The sequence below is a fragment of the Myotis myotis genome, unplaced genomic scaffold (assembly GCF_014108235.1).
Source record: "Myotis myotis isolate mMyoMyo1 unplaced genomic scaffold, mMyoMyo1.p scaffold_m19_p_3, whole genome shotgun sequence".
In the NCBI taxonomy this organism is placed as follows: domain Eukaryota; kingdom Metazoa; phylum Chordata; class Mammalia; order Chiroptera; family Vespertilionidae; genus Myotis; species Myotis myotis.
In genome coordinates this window covers 186,346,104-186,367,128 of record NW_023416335.1, presented here as the reverse complement: position 1 = coordinate 186,367,128, position 21,025 = coordinate 186,346,104, and the positions used below count along the sequence as shown (strand labels likewise).

The 21,025-nt window shown below is 41.5% G+C and overlaps 1 protein-coding gene across 3 annotated transcripts in view; it reads left to right on the top strand.

The window, feature by feature from the left end:
- PTPRO (protein tyrosine phosphatase receptor type O) overlaps positions 1–21,025 on the top strand; it is a 214,382-nt gene that overhangs the window by 125,455 nt on the left and 67,902 nt on the right. For all 3 annotated transcript variants that reach the window (XM_036300652.1, XM_036300653.1, XM_036300654.1), the window contains 6 exons: positions 238–399; positions 4,021–4,217; positions 12,583–12,703; positions 13,048–13,241; positions 14,205–14,316; positions 19,894–20,045. In XM_036300652.1, coding sequence (XP_036156545.1) covers positions 238–399; positions 4,021–4,217; positions 12,583–12,703; positions 13,048–13,241; positions 14,205–14,316; positions 19,894–20,045 — 938 coding nt within the window. The remainder of the gene's footprint in view (positions 1–237; positions 400–4,020; positions 4,218–12,582; positions 12,704–13,047; positions 13,242–14,204; positions 14,317–19,893; positions 20,046–21,025) is intronic.

Sequence of the window (21,025 nt, the reverse complement as noted above, 5' to 3'; positions counted from 1 at the left end):
CCCATTTTATTGATTTGGACACCATATTGTAGTTTGGTTATTTAAAACTATTGTGAAAATCAATTCGAACCCTTTGTCGTCTTTTAATTATTGTACCTTTAGCTTAGAAGTACAATTGAATTTGACAAAAGGAAGGAGACAATATAAAAAAATACATTTTTAATGAATTAACTTGTCTGTAGTCAAGGCCTTTCCAGTTTTCCATTTATATATCTTCTCTTTTTATGTATGATTTAGAAAACTTTACTGAACATTTGACAGTCGCTGAAGAAGCACACGAATTTGTTACAGAACTGAAGGAGCCTGGGAAATATAAGTTATCTGTGACAACCTTTAGTTCCTCAGGATCTTGTGAAACTCGAAAAAGTCAGTCAGCAAAATCACTCAGTTTTTATATCAGTAAGTACCAAAGAAACAGTTTTACACTTACAGGGGAGCTAGAACAATGGAACTGGTGAGATTAATGATGCTCAGGCATCAATTATTCATCAAACCTTCGAGACCCTGAGAATTCTTCAAGGTCAAGAGAGTCTCAAATCCAGGAAATGTTGAAAGCCGAGGAAATATATGTATGTTTAGTAGTCACAAACCTACAGATTTAACTTAAGGACTTTTTTTTATTATTGCAGTCATTGCACATTTATTTTTTTAATATATTTTTATTTATTTCAGAGAGAGGAAGGGAGAGGGAGGGAGAGACAGAAACATCAATGATGAGAGAGAATCATTGATTGGCTGTCTCCTGAACACCCCCTACTGGGGATTGAGCTGGCAACTGGGGCATGTGCCCTTGACTGGAATAGAACCTAGGACCCTTCAGTCTACAGGCTGATGCTCTATCCACTGAGCCAGGCCAGCTAGGGCTAATTGTACATTTATTAAGCTGACCTTTCACACTAGGCACAGCAAACTCTCAAAGGACATGAACAACAGTTTGGGAAATATGACTTTTGTTTAAGGTTGTAATGACAATTGATATTGTTGGACTGCATGAAAAGTCTCATTAGAATGTTGAGCTTATAGAGCACAAAAGACAGACAAAAGGTTGACGTTTAGTAAGTCACCATAAAGTTGGCACAAGAAGACAAAGCTAGAGCATCCTAAAAGTTCCAGTGTCAAGTCTCAGGATGGCTTCTACTGATTCCATAAAAAGTAATAGCAAAGCGCGGGCCCATTTTTTCTCAGTGGTTAGAGCACTGGCCCATGAATCAAAAGGTCTTGGGTTCAACTCCTGGTCAAGGGCACATACCTGGGTTGCAGGCTCAATTCCCGGCTCAGGGAGGTAACCAATCAAAGTGTCTCTCTCACCTCTTTCTCTCTCTCTTTTTGTTTCTCTCTCTCTTTCCTTCCTTCCCCATTTCCCTTCCACTCTCTAAAAATCAATGGGGAAAAATATCCTCAGGTGAGGATTACCAAAGAAAGTAATAGCAGAGCAATAAGTAGCCTCTAGAACAGCGGTTCTCAACCTGTGGGTCGTGACCCTTTTGGGGGTTGAATGACCCTTTCACAGGGGTCGCCTAAGACCATCGGAAAACACATATATAATTACATATTGTTTTGTGATTAATCACTATGCTTTAATTATGTTCAATTTGTAACAATGAAATTGGGGTCACCAAAACATGAGGAACTGTATTAAAGGGTCGCGGCATTAGGAAGGTTGAGAACCACTGCTCTAGAAGTTGCACAAAGCCCTAGCTGGTTTGGCTCAGTGGGTAGAGTGTCGGCCTGCAGCCTGAAGGGTCCTGGGTTCTATTCTGATCAAGGGCACATGCCCTGTTTGCGAGCTTGGTTCCCAGTAGGGGGTGTGCAGGAGGCAGCCAATCAATGATTCTCTCTCACTATTGATGTTTCTATCTCTCTCCCTCTCCCTTCCTCTCTGAAATCAATAAAAATCTATTTTAAAAAATAAATAAATGAAATAAAAGTTGAACAAATGGTGCATGCTTGTAACATTTTTTATGTAATCTGACTGTTTACCAGAAATTTAGAGGCTAAAAATCAATTTGTAGCTCATTGGAATGTTAATGTGCCTCTTATCAGCAGAAAGAAGAAACAGGAGGAAATGGGTAAACATTGCTCTCCAAAGAGAATGACCACCATATACTTTATCAACATCTGCAAAGGCAAAATACCACCTTCGTCAAATAATCCTCAAAAGGGAGGGGGGAGGGGACAAGGGAAACAGGAGGAGGGCAGAGGGGAGAAATCAGTTTATTTAGTAGCTTAAACATGTTGACAATGTCCCATATAAACTTTTACTTGAGAAACTAAAAATGTTGCCCCTGGTAGAGGCCTGAAAGATCCATAAGGCCTGCAGAAAGAAGAGTCACAGTTGCCTTCCGCGGCTTCCCACGATGGGAGATCTTTGGCGTGAGATGCCTTGAGAATGCGAACAAGGCTTACTATTCAGTTCTTTCCATGAGGCTAACAATGTTCCATTAACCCAAACATTTCCTTATCTGCTCATAGGGTCCCCTGCAAGTATAAACGGCTTCCAGAAAACTCCCTCAACTATTCTGGCCATGCTGGCTCTTCCCTTCCCTGAGTTTCTACTGTTTCATAGCACACAACACGAGTGTGGTATTTTTCTAGATTTATTTTATTTGTGTATACATCTTGCTTCTGGTACCAAACTATTAAATCCTAGCCTGGGATTATGCTATTTGCCTATTTATTAATTCTGTTTTACATTCAACAAATATTTATTGCGCCACTGTGTGGATTTTAGAACCAGACTTTCTGTGTGTGAATGCCAGCTCATTTACCCTCCCTTTGCCTTAGCTACCTTGTCTGAAACTGAGATTAATACTCTACTTGTCTCACAGGTTTGTTATGGAAATTAAGGGATTAAATTTATAAACACATATACTAGTAGACTCAAAATAGAGCCTAGTAGGTAATGCATGCTATATTTCTTTGCCATGATCATGATTGTTTTTTCCCCTGCCCCAGTTATGGTGAACCTGAGACTAGCATCCCTCTCCTAACCTGGGTTCCAGCCTAGGAAGACAGCTTTCTATTAAGGAATGGGGAAATAATTCCTAAGCAAATAAAAGGAAGTTCCACATTGGAATTGCAATAGGGAATCTCTGTAGGTAATAATCACCTAAATAATTCTGGAGTCCTTCCTATGAGTCAGGCACAGTGCTAATCACCCCTTTAGAAACCCAAGAGAATGAAGCTAATGGGGGCAATTCTATGGAGATAGTTTATCATGAGGAACCCACCGTGTCCACAAATTATCCCCAGGTTTTAGCCAGCTTCTATAATTGAGCCAGCCTGTTGCCTATTTCTTCTCTAATATAGTCACACCCTGCCTCTTCCATCCTACTGTTACCAAATTTGGATTTTTTTTTTACACAACTATAGGAGAAGGTAGTTTGAATCTCAAAGTAATTATTTCTAGAGACCAAAGATCCTAGCAACAAAGAAATTATAAACACTGATGACATGTCACATTGCTACATCCACTCTTTGTTAAAAGAGAAGTGAATTCGCTCCAGGGAAGTATTTTCCAGAATTAACTCAGATGCACATAATGGAAATGAAGCTTCTATCGCTCACTAGGGTATTTTTGCTGCTGTGGCTGCTGTTTAGGTCAACGATGAGGGATACAGTGCCGGGCTGTAGCTGGGCAGACAATATCAAGACCAGTTAGGCTGCCAATCTTTTTTTTAAATATGTGTTTTAAAAATATATTTTTATTGATTATATAGACTAGAGAAAGGTAGAGGGTGAGAGAGATAGAAACATCAATGATGAGAGAGAATCATTGATTGGCTGCTTCCTGCACGCCCCACACTGGGATCAAGCCCACAACCCTGACCAGGAATGGAACTATAACCTGATTCATAGGTCAACGCCCAACCAATGAGCCACGCCGCAGGGCCAGGCGCCAATCTTACTTGGAATATCTTTTTTAGGGCGAAGGGGAAATAACATGATTTTTAAAACCAGCCTTTTGTCTCAACCATCTCAGGGTGACCTGTGCCTTGTGCTCTCCTTTGAAACCTTCAGGTCCTTCGGGAGAGTGGATGGAGGAGCTCACCGAGAAGCCCCAACATGTGAGTGTCCATGTTTTAAGCTCAACCACCGCCTTGATGTCCTGGACGTCCTCCCAAGAGAACTACAATGGCACCATTGTGTCTGTGGTGTCCCTCACCTGCCAGAAACAAAAGGAGAGCCAGAGGCTAGAAAAACAGTACTGCACGCAGGTAAAGGGAGGGATTGGCTGTGGGCTCACTCACCTGCTGCAGCGCAGCCTCGCAGGCAGAGCGGGGAGCCACGGGGGAAGCTGGGCTCAGGTCTCTGGGGCTCCGTGAGCCGGGACAGGAGCGGGGAATGAGTGTCCATGGCTCTTGGGTCGCAGTCATCTTCCTTTTCCCTCTGAGGGTGGCTGTCTCCTTTCTCTATCGTTCCTCGTGCAGGAGAATTTACTGAGCACCTATGATGTACCAGGTACTAGGATAGATGCTGGGGACCTAGATATTTTGACGCGTCCTGCTCTTGCAGAGCTTCTACTCTAGCGAGAACAATGATAACTGAACATAGAATTACTGCAGAGTATAAAACAAGGCCTCGGCTGAAAGTGACCAGGAAGCGTTCGCGGAAAGCGATGAGTTCACAGAGAGGAGCAGGGTCTGAGTAAATATGCGTTGAAGCGAGAGGCTTTGGAAACTGGTGAGAAAATTTTCCACCAGGGGAGTGGACAACCAGAGGGGGAGTTTGGGGCAGTTTTTGTTTCTTTTACTTTTTCTCTCTCTCTCTTTTTTCCTTGTTATTTTAAGTATAAAAGTAATGCATGCTCACTGAAAAAAAAAATAATTCAAAAATTAAAAGGATATAAAGTAAAAAACTCAATAATCACAACTGAGAAGAGTTTTGTAGGATGTTAGGAGTTAGCTGAGCACAAGAGAGGGCAGGTGGAGACAGTGAGCAGCACAGCAGTTCTGGGAGCAGCTCCCAGCTGTGTGCACACACCTGTCCGCAGTCCTGAATGAAGCCAAGCAGAGCGGCTGAGAGCAGGCCTCGCTCTCCCACGTCCTGAATACCCACCAGGAGCTGGAGCCCAATAGCATTTTCCTAAAACTGGTTTTAGTACTACATTTTATTACTTATTCCATTTTATTATTTCATTAGATCAAATTTCCTGTTTCTTGCTATCTTACAAAACACAATATTTACCTCCCTAAAGGCAAAAAAACAAAAGTATCAGTTCATGTGGAGTACACTGGAAATATAATACTCAAAAAAGATGCCTGCCGTATGAAAGCTATTTGGGATACTTCCATTTATGCCACAAAAGTCAGGCATTAGTGAAACTCAAAGGGAGAATTTTTTAATTGATAAGATGAATTCAGGAGCTGTAGTCTTTGGAGCACTAGAAAGCCTTCGTGTGCTGAGATAAGCCCACACTTAAAGCTGAGGCCACCTCTTGACTGGAATTAAATTAAGGAGTAAATATGCTGAACCAATTAACTAGTCATCATTGCTCCCTGAGCAGCTTATAGGCTTCCCTCCCTGAGCACACCGAAGATGAGTGACTCTGGGCATTGATAGAAAATGTTTTTCTCTTACAGAACGTGACCTAGAACTTGACTGCTCCAAGGTACATTCTTCCTTGCCCCAAATAATATGCAAATTATGTATTTTTCACATGGAAACAGAAGGTTAGAAGTATAGGTAGATAGTATACATTATAAATGTTCCAGAAAGGGCTTGTCTAAGTGCACTTTGATAGCACCTTTGTGAAGTGCAAACATGAAACTATTAAAGATTATAGGCAAGGAGACCAATATTTAAAATAGAGAGTGGGAACTAAACCATTGTGCTAGGTGTTATTTCAATTACTACAAGAATGTTTTGAGGATTTTGTTATTGTTACACCCCCAACATCCATGATCCCACCACACACACACACACACACACACACACACACACACACACACACACACATTTTCAGATAAGTAAACATCAGTTCAAAAAGTCTCAAAAACCAACCTACAATCACGTGACCATTGACCAAAGGAATCCAGAAGGTGTTCTAATCAGAATCCGTCTGGCTTGGGCTTGGTTCTAAAGCAATCAGTATCCATAAAGAAAATAATAACAATATTTCTTTAGTTTTATATTCAGTAGTTCTGTGACTACATTAAATAGAAAAATCAAAATACAGCTCGAAAATAAGTGTGATTCTAAAGACAAACACATATTCACAATTAATGTAACATTTCACTATTTTACAGTTTCATTCTCCCTATTTTGCCTCTACCATCAACTGTACCATAGGATCATTGCTTTATATCTCATCTAGATCATCCATGAGATTCTCTGCTCATGTCCCTATTCCTCCTACAACTCCACTGATTTTTGTGGTAGGTGGATCCTGGGTGAGATGTTAGGAATAAAACAAATTTGACTTGAACCTTAAGTTCGCAAAGCTCAACATCTGGTGTTCCATGTAGGTACATTGTTTTAATTTAATTAAATTTGTCCTCATTTCATGTATGTTCTTCATATCGGATTTTTTTTGTTCCATGTATGTGTTTCTATGTGACTGTACATGGGAAAAGGAGTTTTGTGATATATCTCTCCTAACATCCATTTAGGCTATCCTATCTAATAAAAGAGAAACATGGTAATTAGCATATGACCGTTACCCTTCCCATTGGCTAATCAGGGCAATATGCAAATTAACTGCCAGCTAAGATGGCGGCCAAAGTGAACTGCCAGCCAGGCAGCTTAAAGTGAACATGAGGCTTGCTTGCTTCAGTGACGGAGGACTCCAACGTTCCCCGCCTGCCGCTGCAGGCCTCTGAGCTGCAACTCTAAGCAACTATGTTACAAATATAGAAGCTAAACAAAACCCCAGAAACCTGCTTTAGTCCGTCAGGCTTCAGCCAGCAGGATCCCAACATTGTTTCAAATACAGAAGGTAAACAAAGGCCAGAAACCTGCTTTCAGCAGTGGAGGCCTAAGAGCTAGAGCCAAGCCTCAAGGCTAAAGCTGGCCCAGAATAAAAAAAAAAGAAAAAAAGGAGCGGTTGGGAGCTTTGGTCACCCGCCAGCCTGAAAACAGCCCTCAGCCCCGCACCCAGACTGGCCAGGCACCCCAGTGGGGACCCCCACCCTGAAGGGTGTGTGACCAGCTGCAAACAGCCATCATCACCTCACCCAGGCTGGCCAGGCACCCCAGTGGGGACCCCACCCTGATCCAGGACACCCTTCAGGGCAAACCAGCTGGCCCCCACGCATGCACCAGGCCTCTATCCTATATAGTAAAAGGGTAATATGCCTCCCAGCACCAGGATCAGCAGAGCCACGAGGCCTCCCAGCACCGGGATGAGCGTGACAAGGGGCAGCGCCCAAATTTTTGTGCACCGGGCCCTAGTTCATTAATAAATGAATATATGGCCAAAACCGGTTTGGCTCAGTGGATAGAGCGTCGGCCTCCGGACTGAAAGGTCCCAGGTTCGATTCCGGCCAAGGGCATGTACCTGGGTTGCGGGCACATCCCCAGTAGGAGATGTGCTGGAGGCAGCTGATCGATGTTTCTCTCTCATCGATGTTTCTAACTCTCTATCTCTCTCCCTTCCTCTCTGTAAAAAATCAATAAAATATATTTTTTTTAAAAAATAAAAAATAAAAAAATAAATGAATATATGTTTAACATAAAGTCAGTGCTCAATTGGTATTACAGAAAGGGCCCAGTCAATTCTCTGAAGTCAAATGTGATTTTTGCATTTTCTCCAAAGGCTCACACACAATCATAAATTTCAGACTTAAGAAGCATCATACAATATATGTATGTATATATATTTTATATGTGATGTGCCTTGGTCCATAAGTGTTTTTCGACAATTTATAGGAATGTATAACTGGATGTCAAAGTCAGAAGACAGAAAAATCAGTCTATTGGCTTTATCAATGAAGAAATGGTAGAGCTACGAGGCCAACTATTTAAGGGACTTGCCTAAAGTTACACACTGATTAGTGTTAGAGTTGAGACCAGGACTTAAGTGATCTGACCTCCAGGCCAATGCTGTTTCAGTTGGATTGCATGTGCTACACTAGGTGGGGGGTCACCCTCACTGCTCATCTTGACAAGGTCAAAAGTAGTGACTGAAAGCTTCGAATCCAGTATCTGATCTGATTTTAAGTTACCAGCTATGAGTCCCTAGGCAACTTTCTTCATCTCTATGTCTTTGTGTCTTAATCCATAATATAAGGAGAAGTATATCCTACCTCATAAAGTTGTACTAAAGATCAAAGCTTGTATGCTTAACGCAGTTCTTGGAATAGAAGTGTGCAAGGAATTGTTAGCTTTTATTATTACACAAACCTAACTGGATTTTTTTAATCAAGGGAGGGAGATAGAGCAATTCTATGGTTTCTCCACAGAAAAACCTGAGTAATTGTAACAAATATATAGAAAAGAACTAGTGGAATAGGATTACATAATGTAGAAATAAGATCATTTCAGACTCAAAGGACCCCTCACCACCATCTACTTCAACCTATTATTTGAGTTTATTGAGTATTTCTTATACTGTCTAGTCCATCTTTCCTCCCATTTCTTTAGCTGAGAAGGTGACTAGTTAGAGAAACATTAGGCTGAATATAATTCTCTGCAGTGAGGACTAAGCTAGTCAGGCGTGGGAGAGAGGAAATATTGGAATGCAAAGATGGGGTGGAAATTGGGGGAGGGGGTATGAAATGATCCTCTAGAGAATAAAAAACATTATTTAATAAGGAGCATTTCCTCTTCCTACCTCTAAGCCACCCCCAAGAAGATAAGAAGGTCTAGGATAAATAAGAAGGCATGGAGGGACAGAAGTGTAGATATAGGGTGGTAGCAAATATTCAAAAATTGGGGATGGGATTGGTGTTTATGATTTGTTAAGGTCATTTGCAATATCATTACTCTAGTTATTTTTTAGTATTATTATATATATAGTATATATTATATATAATATATACTATATATATAATATATATACTATATATTATATATATATGCTTTTTATTTTAAATAAATATATATGCCTTTTATTTTAAAAGTATAATTTCAAGTTGTCCCTGAAACTACTACATTCACATGGTTATTCTCACATTGGTTCTGAGGGCATCAGTGGGCTGGGAGAATCCTTCCAAAGGGCTATTGTCCAATCCAAAAGCATAAGCCTTTTTATGGGTATTTCAAAGTGCCCAGCTATAGCCATTCATTTTAATTAAAAATTGATAAATTACAAGTAATCTTCAAAAGTATAATTTTCTTAGGAAAAATTCATTTTTATGACATTTAAGTGACTGTGATTCTAGGTACTCATTTGAATAGTCAGAATCAACTACTGCCTAAAATATTATCAAACCAAAGGAACTTTAACAGCACCCTGAAACAATGTACACTTTTTTTTAAGTATATATTTTATTGATTTTTTACAGAGAGGAAGGGAGAGGGATAGAGAGTTATAAACATCGATGAGAGAGAAACATCGATCAGCTGCCTCCTGCACACTCCCCACTGGGTATGTGCCCGTAACCAAGGTACATGCCCTTGACTGGAATCGAACCTGGGACCCTTGAGTCTGCAGGCTATCCACTAAGCCAAACCAGTCAGGGCACAATGTATACTTTTTATGTCCTGTGTTATTCTGATGTGCTTAACAAGTGAGGCATGAACTAGGTCAGCATTCACAGGTACGGTTGTATGTCTAGAATGTGTTGTGAAATTTAAAAGAAAAGTTTGGAGCCATGTTGATAATATGACACCTATACGGTTCAATAGCATATTCTTTATGGATGTACGTACCAAGGAAGGTCTGGAAGATTGCCCACTGAGATGTTGGAAATGGTGAAAGGAAGACAGTAAGACTTCCAATTTATTTACTTTCCTACAATGTGAATAATTTTTACAGTGAGCAAATAGTGTTAGTTTTACTGTTTAAGATGTATTTTACAGAAATAAAAAAGTATAGCTTAGTTGTGTGTAATATACATGTTCTTATCCATACCTTATCTCTTCAAGAAATGCTCTATCAAATGATGATATCTAGTTGACTGGCCTTGTCTAGATGGCTTCCAGCAGAAGTGAATTCTAAAACCTGGGCAAGAAACCCTGATATACTAGTAAATAATGTGTAAATAGAAAAAGAAATGCTAACATTAATTCAGTTTAACCTTATTTTGATCAAATTAATTGAAAATAAATTTGGGCATGCTGTGGGGGCACCTATGTGGAGAGCAAGTTATGCCAATACAAATTGTACAATTTCTGCTGGGTAGAACCAGTTCCTGGTATTGGGAAGGTTTTACTTTGTATTATATCACTAAACGTATATTTATTCTTAAAATTGTGATGAGACTTTGGCAAACTATGGCATAGGTAAGGCGTCAACAATATTGTTTTCCATTTATTTAAGCACCTTTGCGGAAATTTTACCATTTTATGTACCCTAGAGGCCAAAAATTTGATGAGTAATAAGAGTCAACTTTTTTTAATATTCTGTCTTAAACATCCTTAGAACTCTATGAGATATATAATAGTAATGTTTATACTTTGTCAATGAGGAAAACAAGGTAAAAATTATTTTAAAATTATCAATTATCAATTAATTCCCATGTTTATGAGGGATCAAGTCAGGATTTGATCTCAGGCAGTCTGAACAGAATACCTGTGTTCTCTCCATTAAGCAAGACTGTCAACATCAGAAGCACTAAAGCACACTTCATAATCATCAATCATTATGCACACCAACATTGAATTTAAATAGGCACATATTATCTGTTTTCACTATTTTTCTCTATATGTTTTTTGTTACGTAATCAAGAGCTTTTTTTCTTTTTTTTAAGAGGAACTCATCTAATAAGAAATGTTCTTGACAACATTATTTCATGGAGCCACAATAGCCTTGTAAAGAACTTCACTCATTTGTGGAATATAATGAACAACATCTATAATAATAAAAGCATCATATGCAAATTGACCAAACAGCAGAATGACTGTAGGATGACATTTTGGATGATCACGCTATGACACGCACTGGCGTCAGGCCAGACAAGGCGGATGCGATGCGATTGGTCAGGGGCCCCGCCATTGCCCCACGATCGCCAGGCAGAAGGAGGCCCAGGCCACCCTCTGTAGGGCGATCAATGGTGGGGACTCCATGATCGATCGCCCCAAAGAGGGAGGCACAGGCCACCCTCTGCACAGCAATCAATTGTGGAGCCCCTGCTGGGTGGGCAGGGCCTCTCTCTGCTGGGCAATAGATCACAGAGCCCAGAGCCCCGCAATTGATTGCCCCACAGAGGGAACCCAGGCCACTGGCCAGCGATGCTGCGACAGGTGTGTGGGGCCGGCCAGTGATCACCCTGCAGAAGGAGGCCCAGGCCAGCTAAGCTATTGCACCCCACACCTGTCCCCCGCAGAGGGAGGTGACCAGTAGGGGGGAGGAGGAACAGTGCCACACAGATGACAAGCAGTGGCAGCAGCTGGGGCAGGACTAGCTTCTGGCAGCCGGGGGAAGGAAAGCCCGGATAGGCCCTGATCACCAACCAGGCCTAGGGACCCTACCCGAGGGGTCCTGGATTGTGAGAGGGCACAGGCTGGGCTGAGGGATACCACCCCCCACCCCGTGCATGCATTTCATGCACCGGGCCTCTAGTAAACTAATGAACAAAATAGATACAGAGACATAGACGCATTGAACAGACCAACAAACCTCAAAGGGAAGGCAGGGGAGTGTATGTGGGGAGGGTGGCGGGTTGGGGTGAGAGATCAACCAAAGGACTTGTATGCATGTACTAGTATAAAGCATAACCAATGGACACAGAGAGTAGGGGGGTGAGGTCATCTGCTGGGGAGTAGGAGCAGGCGGGGAGAGGTCACTGTAAGACAATGTAAGACATATTACAAAGGAGACATATGTAACACTTTCAACAATAAAGAATTTAAATAAAATTAAAAAAGAACTTCCGCTATATCTCTATGCTCAGCCATGACTCGCCTGTAGTGTGGATTAGAGGTCACACACTAGGCTTCTAGTCCCAGCACTGAATCTAAATATGTGACCTTGGGCATTCTCTCACTTTACTTTCTTAATCTATTAAGAGATTTGGACTAGCTAATTTCTGAAGTCATTTCCATCTCTATAATTAGATATTATATGCTTCTCAGTGACAAGGGACTAAAGGCATTCCTGTACTGATCTTCGTATGCCATCGAGTGACACTACAATTTAGAATGTCAGACTCTCCTTACGGTATTGCTGATTTGATTATGGTTAGAGGTTTATGTGTCTCTTGTGTACATAGTTACAATTAACACTGATGGGTATAAAGCATTTCACGGGGCTTATTAAATCCAGGCATAGAATCTGAATGTTCTGGGCCTCCTTTGGTGTTCACATAAACTATAAATCATCCTAATTTTGAAATCTGACCTTCCTGGGCATGAATAAAGGATTCTGGATTTCAAAGGCATCTGTGGTTCCACAAAGAGTCTCTGAATACAATTTTAGCCTCTGTGTCACATTCTAAAAGCTCAGCTCTAAAGAAATCTTATTGGCTGTTTGGTTTAAAGGTGAACTCAAGCAAACCTATTATTGAAAATCTGGTTCCTGGTGCCCAATACCAGGTTGTGATGTACCTTAGAAAAGGCCCTTTGATTGGACCACCTTCAGATCCTGTGACATTTGCCATTGGTAAGTCACCAGGTACAAGAATAATAACATTATCAAAGTATTGTTTGGAGGAGTGCAATGTCCAAGCTCAACTCATTATCATCATATATGGGAGGCCCATTCTTGTTCACCCAATATCCTACCTTCAGAATCATAAACTATTGAAATTGTATAGCTGGAGGGCATCCTTAGCATTTATTATTTGAGGGGGTGGGGTGGGAGTCAGAGGCAAATATGTTTAGTTTTCAATGATGGTATCAGAAAAGCAAAAACCTTAGTTATAAAGTAGACATTTGAAGCCATTGCTATGATATTAAACATTCCTTCTTGGCTTTTTTTCACTCCCCTCTCCTCCTTCCTCTTAGTTCCAACTGGAATAAAGGATTTAATGCTCTACCCCTTGGGCCCCACAGCAGTGGTTTTGAGCTGGACCAGACCATACTTAGGAGTGTTCAGAAAATATGTGGTTGAAATGTTTTATTTCAACCCCGCAACAATGACATCGGAGTGGACAACCTACTATGAAATAGCAGCAACCACCTCCTTAACTGCATCTGTGGTAATCTTTCCTGAGCCATCTGTCACCTCCCTGTGTAAATAGATGTGCCGATATGTACCTAATGTCGGGAAAAGGTATCTGTAAATTAGACCATTTTGTAAATATACACAGTTTGCTATTCTTAAGGGGTTTTTTTTGTTGTTGTTTTTAAGATTGTTTTTAGTTGTTTTGAGAGAGAGAGAGAGAGAGAGAGAGAGAGAGAGAGAGAGAGAAAGAATTGTGTGCAACTGGCTTTCATCCCTAATTTGTTTGTTAATCCATATTTTAGTAGAGCTACCAAGTGCTTATTGTTTCTTCCTGCTCCTGGGGAGAAAAACACAGGAGATTACCTTTCATCGTTTAATAATTAGTTGACACTGCTTAACTGTGATGATGATGATTCTTGACATCTACAAAACAGTTAATTACTTATAGTGTCAGGCCATTAGAGAGCGGGTAAAGACTGCTCTCTCTAAACCTTAAATAATTTTAGAAGTGCAGTTTCCCTGCAGTTCACACATGAAGTACACAATTGCCCTCTACCCAGTTGATGATTCATAATTGTCACCCATCAAGGGCACATGCCTATGGTCCAACCTGAGAAAATACAGAGTTATGAAAGGTCATTTGGCTTGAAATAGGGAGGCGTGTATCTACAGTCACTTGCAAATAAGTACTATTTCACTTGTGTAATATGACTTAGGAAACTGCAAAATGAGACCAATATTGGAAGCATCTGACTCTATACCTTTGAATCACTTTTTAAATTACATTATATTTTTGTATAGCTTTTTATTTACACCTCACCTCATTACAAAAAGAGGTTGTTGTGTGTGCTTTTAGCGGAAAATTTTGTGAATACAACAAGGCACAGAATATAAAATAAAAATTATTTATTAGTTCTTTTCATGGTCAAATAGAAATAATTCTACTCAAAAAAATATGATTTTTCCCCTTTGTCTTTGGTCCCCTTGCTTTTTTTAGCGAATAGCTAATCTGTTGCCAGCGTGGTACTACAACTTCCGAGTGACCATGGTGACCTGGGGAGACCCAGAATTGAGCTGTTGTGACAGTTCCACCATCAGCTTCATAACAGGTGAGTGGTGTGCAGGGAGCGGTTTCCTGAGGAGAGAACACTGTCTGCAGAAGGTTCTGAAGAGACACATCTCCAGAAAGTGCCGGTCACTCGCTCAGGAGTGACAGCCCCAGTGTCATGGAAGATCATATGCCTGAGTCTGGAAAATTATTATTTGTTTAAATAATGGCCTTTAAAAATTAAAATATTATTTTTATCCTGAGTTCCTGCCCTTGATTCATTTTTACTCTGAGTCACTGCCCTTGAATAGTGTGCCCCTGTTTGAAATTGATCAGAAAAGAGATGTGCTTCACACTGCAGCCAATTGCCTTTGCCCATTTGATGGCTGTATTTGCTAGAGGGCCTCCATGTCATTATTAATTATGACATTTTTAAAGCCCACGCTGACTGCAGTGTTGTCCACTGCAGGAGTTAAAAGCCTGTGGAGACAGGTAGACCTGGGTTTGAATCACACCTCTGTTGGATGTTATATACGACCTTGAGCAATTAACTTTTCTAAGTCTTGGTGTTTTTTTAATGTGAAAAATGGGGATGATACTAGTATCTATTCTCTGTTATTATCTACTAGATGCCCGATGCATAAATTTGTGCACAGGTGGGGTCCCATGGCCTGGCCAGCGATCAGGACTGATGGAGGGGGGAGAGGACTGGCCAGCCAGGGGGAGGGACCGCGAGAAGTTGGCCGGCCAAGGGAGGTTGGCTGTGGGAGTGCACTGACCACCAGGGGGCAGCTCCTGCATTGAGCATCTGCCCCCTGGTGGTCAGTGAGCATCATAGCTACCAGTCGACTGATCATTTGGTTGCTTAGGCTTTTATATATAGAGAGACTAGCGGCCCAGTGCATGAAATTCATGCAACGGAGGGAGGGGGGGGGACATCCCTCAGCTCAGCCTGCACCCTCTCCAATCTGGGACCCCTCAGGGGATGTCTGGCTGCCAGTTTAGGCCCAATCCCTAAACCGACAGTCGGACATCCCTATCGCAATCCAGGACCAATGGCTTCTATCCACTCACCTGCCTGCCTGCCTGATCGCCCCCTAACCACCTCTGCCTCGGCCCCTGCCACCGTGGCTTTGTTCAAAAGAATGTCTGGAAGACATCTTGTCTAATTAGAATATTATCCTTTTATTAGTATAAATTATTGTTTCTCAATTAAATAAGCTGCTTAGCAAAATACATGGCACAAAGTTTAAGTAACTTTAAAAAATTGTTCATGTTAGATCTCAGAGCCTTAAATTGTGTAGTTTAACATAATACTAGAGGCCTGGTGCACAAAAATTTGTGCACTCGGGGGAGGGGGTTCCTCAGCCCGGCCTGTGCCCTCTTGGAGTCTGGGACCCCTCGGGGGATGACCACCTGCTGGCTTAGGCTCGCTCCCTGAGGGATTGGGCCTAAGCTGGCAATCAGACATCCCTCTGGCAGCCCAGGAGCCCTCAGGGGATGTCCACTTGCCAGCGGGGAGCAGGCCTAAGCTGCAGTCAGACATCCTTAGCGCTGCTGAGGAGGTGGGAGAGGCTCCCACCACCACCTCTGTGCTGGCAGCTGGCAGCCTGGCTGTGGCTGAGCAGAGCTCCCGCTGTGGGAGCGCACTGAACACCAGGGGGCAGCTCCTGCATTGAGTGTCTGCCCTCTGGTGGTCAGTGTGTGTCATAGTGACCAGTCATTCCCAGTCATTCTGCTGTTAGGGTCAATTTGCATATTACCCTTTTATTATATAGAATAGAGGCCTGGTGCTTGGGTGGGGGCCGGCTGGTTTGCCATGAAGGGTGTCCTGGATCAGGATGGGGGTCCTGCTGGGATGCCTGGCCAGCCTGGATGAGGGGCTGAGGGCCGTTTTCAGACTTTCCACACCCCCTATAGGATAGGGGTCCCCCCTGGGGTGCCTGGCCAGCCTGGGTGAGGGGCTGATGGCTGTTTGCAGGCTGGCCACAGCCCCTTCAGGGTGGGGGTCCCCCCTGGGGTGCCTGGCCTGCCTGGGTGAGGGGCTGAGGGCCGTTTTCAGGCTTGTCACACCCCCTTCAGGATGGGGGTTCTTGCTGGGGTGCCTGGCTAGTCTGGGTGAGGGGCTGATGGCTGTTTGCAGGCTGGCCATGGCCCCCAGCCAACCAAGCTCCCAGTGGAGGCTGGCTGGAAGCAGGTATCTGGGATTTATTTATCTTCTATAATTGAAACTTTGTTGCCTTGAGAGGAGGCCACAGCCACCCAGGGCAGGCAGGAAGCTTGACTTCCTCCATCGCCGGGGCAACCAAACCTCCTCCTTGCTCCAGCTCCGTGGCTGCCATCTTGGCTGGGTTAATTAGCATTTAGTCGCTCTGATTGGCTGGTGGGCGTGGCCTGGGACATAGCAGAGGTGCAGTCAATTTGCATGTTTCTCTTTTATTAGATTAGCTAGCAGAGATGGTAAAAGTGATCAGAGGTGACAATGAAAAGGGGAAATTAATAAAAGAGACATTAACCCTGGTTGTTTGAATTAAGATTTTTTTAGGAACTTTTGGGTGGACTCTAATACTGTAATTAGAGTTGTACTGAGAAAAGAGCAGAGAAAAAATATTTTTAGATGAAGAATAATTTTGGCAAAATGTTTTCCTCACTGGACATCTAGCTTTGTTCCATTGAAATTTATAAATTCCAAAACAACAGAAATTTATCCTATGTGAATTCTTACACAATTTACTTATATAGTTCATCACTTTTCCTTACTAGCCAATGTCTAGCACTCCCCATTGGCTCAAAAAAGGAGAAAATACCAATTATTTAAGAAGCTTTGTGTTATGCTGTTGACTTTATCAATAATTACATGTTTAATTATAATTAAACTTCATTTTATTAATAACTTATACAGTTTAACTTTATTGGGATTAACACCCTGAGAGTATTCTTCTCTTCTCAGCCAGCCATATCTGGACTGGAAAAAGCCCAGACTTCCCATCTGAACATTTGATTCAACAGACCTGGCTCTGCTAATTTCTGGCTTTAGAATTATCTCAGTGATCCTAGACTTCTATTTTCTCATTGGTAACACTCGGAATATTACCTCACACCTGACTAAGAGAGCCAAGCTCAGGGCATTAGACCTCACACAGGGAGGCGGAACCCACCTTGCAGTCATTGCAGCATCTCATAGGGCACATGGGACATGAAATATTCATAGGATTCATAGTTCTGGACCCAAGTGGTTGGTGTGCCTTTCAAAACCGGAAACCGACTGGGATTGGGCAAAGGTCATGATGTAACAATTAGGTTGACAAAGCAAGTCTGGATAGGTAAACTGTGATTAATCAGCAAGCTACTTGCCTAAGTGTGCAGTCTATTATCTTCAATAAATTGATCTTTGGTAACTTCCTATCTTTTCCTGGGACAAACTATTAAGTTGTGCTCACATTGGCGGTCCATAGTCTTATCTGATACAGGTCTCAATTCTCAACATCTATAATGTGGACATAACAACACCCCGCAGGATAGTGTGAGTATTAAATTACCTAATGTAAATCACTATTCAAATATAATGGTAGCTAACTTATTTTTATTCTCATTTTTTCTTCTCTCATTTCATTTTAAAGCAAATAAGGATCACAAACTTCACTTTCCTATGCTTTTCCATTGTGACCCAAACTGCCAAATTGTGCAGTATAAAAGGAACCAGGAAAAAATATTTTAATAAGGTGTGATTTATCAGGACCTCAAGTCTACTCTCTGTTAGGCAGCTTATTTCCTCTGCAAGTCAAGTTCATAATTATGCTGGTGTACCAAACAATGCTTACTAAACAGATAGTGACATCTTGTGGTCCTTCAGCACGATGCTGGATTTTAAAGTAACAACACGGAGCACAAAAATCTGAAGACTTATACCTTTGAGAGGGATATGTGCTTCTGGGTTTGAAATTTTAAATGTGTTTTTGTCCTCATGATAATTAGAACATGAGAAAATATTCTTTGAAGAAACATAAGTATAGGTCATTGCATATAATGAAGTATTGGGAATATATTAAGAGGCCACAAGGAAGCCAGGGTCCATATCCTTTATTAGGATATTCTGAAATATGATGTGGGTTTGTGTTATTTGCTAAGATACATTGTTGATATTTCAAGATTTTATTGTCAAATATATAGAAATGCTATTTCACATGACACATAAATGTGCTTTTTACTCTTTATACTATAAATCTTGACAGTGGATTATTTCAAAGCATCACTAGTGCTGAATGTTTGTGTTGAGTATCAGTGGCAAATTAAAGAAGATAATTCTTTATGGTTTGTAGAAATTCTCCTCCAAATATTTTAGTTGGTTTTTGCTGCATCATGGAACAGAAAACTTGCCTGTCTTTAAACCACCATTCACGTGGAATTTAAATTCAGCTGTTTATTTGTTTTTTCAAATCTTCAGAATTATCAGTTACTTTAAAAATAATGGAAATATGCTTTCACAGGTCATCCTATATAATAAAAGGGTAATATGCAAAATGACCTTAACAGCAGAACGACTGGGAATGATTGGTCACTATGACACACACTAACCACCAGGGGGCAGACGTTCAATGCAGGAGCTACCCCCTGGTGGTCAGTGCGCTCTGACAGGGGGAGCTCTGCTCAGCCACAAGCCAGGCTGATGGCTGCCAGTACAGCGGTGGTGGTGGGAGCCTCTCCCGCCTCCTGAGCAGCGCTAAGGATGTCCGACTACAGCTTAGGCCTGTTCCCCGCTGGCAAGTGGACATCTCCCGAGGGCTGCCAGGCTGCCAGAGGGATGTCTGACCGCCAGCTTGGGCCCAATCCCCCAGGGAGCGGGCCTAAGCCAGCAGGTGGACCTCCTCCTAGGGGTCCCAGACTGTGAGAGGGCATAGGCCAGGCTGAGGGGATCCCCCCCCCCAGTGCACAAATTTGTGTGCACCGGGCCTCTAGTATATTATAAAGCTTATGATGAGCTCATCTTCCCAATTGGAAATTTTCTTAAAGTTTAAATGTATCAAAATATAAAATACGTTAATAAACTTAGTGTTAGACTTTAACTTTGCATTATGATAAAAAATCCTTCCACAGGCATTTATTAAAAGGTTACTTTCTGCAAAGCACTGGACTAAAACACTGTCAATGATGTTGCCTTGTGTTTTATGGAAACAGCATTTCTTTTCTGTCCCACTACTCCCACTGTCCCCTTCTCCCATAAGCACCTTGGATGTGCCACAACCAAAAAAAGATGTATCTTTATAGAACCCCAGAGCTTCCAGTACTTCTTTGAAAATAAGTTCACCAATGCCTAATGACTAATTAATTGATGCAACAAGCATACCCAAACAAGTGAACATTTTAGGAATTTTGTAACTGACATTTACATAAAAGACCTTGATACCCTCAGGTTCAGATGGAGCTGTCTTGTGTCTGAGCTGTAAGGTGAGGTCCCAGGAAACAAATGCCCACCTTGTAGTATATACCTGTGGTACTGGGAGTCCCAGGTCTATTCAGGATCATCATATGGTGTGAATTTTAGTTCTTTAACTTTACATGGGATTTCATGCTGTATGAATAAGCATTTTAATTGTTAGTAATCTCTTACACTAAAGTGTTCTTCTTTTCTACCTTATAGCCCCAGTTGCTCCAGAAATCACTTCTGTGGAATATTTCAACAGTCTGTTATATATCAGTTGGACATATGGGGATGACACCACTGACCTCTCCCATTCTAGAATGCTGCATTGGATGGTTGTTGCAGAAGGAAAGAAGAAAATTAAAAAGAGCGTATGTTTCTTTGAATCCCAGTATGGGCATCTGAATATTCATTTGCATAAACTATGGACAACCATTAAGCAAAATGTATTGAGACATTAAACCAATGTTTGTATGCCCGTTGGCATTGTTTTATGCTCTGGAGATAGGATCGTGAACAAAAATTAAATTCCTTTTTTTATAGAGCTTACTTTTTAATCTTTAATAATTAGCTGAAATAGTTGTAACTATTAATTTCACTTATGAGTGTTATGATTTGAGTGTTTTCTTCAGGATGTTAAACATTTTCAAGAAAATCATAGTTAACAAATTTCAATATTTTGTCCTTATATCCCCCAACACCTAAATATTTGGGTATGTTAGTAATGCTGATTTCTTTTCTCCTGGTATAATAAGCTTTTTGACATTGTATTAGTTAGGGTAAAGAGTAAATGACTTCAATTAAAAAAATATATAGTGGCTCAAAGAAAATCAACGTTTATGTGTCTCTCATGCTAGCCCAGGACTAACAGGGTACCTCTTCTGTACCATAAAGGAACATCCAGGGTCCAGATTCTCTCTCTCTGTTGCGCCAGCTGTGACTCTATGTCATCCTCATCTGTACAAGTGACCCTTCATTATCATTAGAATCACCTGTGCAGGGAAGATAGGCCATGAAAGCCCAGTACCTACACAGTGTGAATGAAACTATAAGTTGCCCATATGACTTTTATTTACAATCCATTGGTCAGAATTGGGTCACATGCTTTCCTCTAGCTACAGGGAGGTTCTGGGAAATACAGTCTTCAGTTAAGAAGCCAAGTATCCATCATGGGCTGCGTTTCTTCTGAGTGTTCCAGGGCTGAGAAATATTCCTATCAGGAACAGCCCAGCAGTTACCTTTTATAAAATTTGCTGTGAATACGAGGGGAAATATCAGAGTGATACCTGTTCCAAACAAGGAAATCAATTGCAAAAATGCTCTGATATGTATTATGCGTATTTAGAACTAC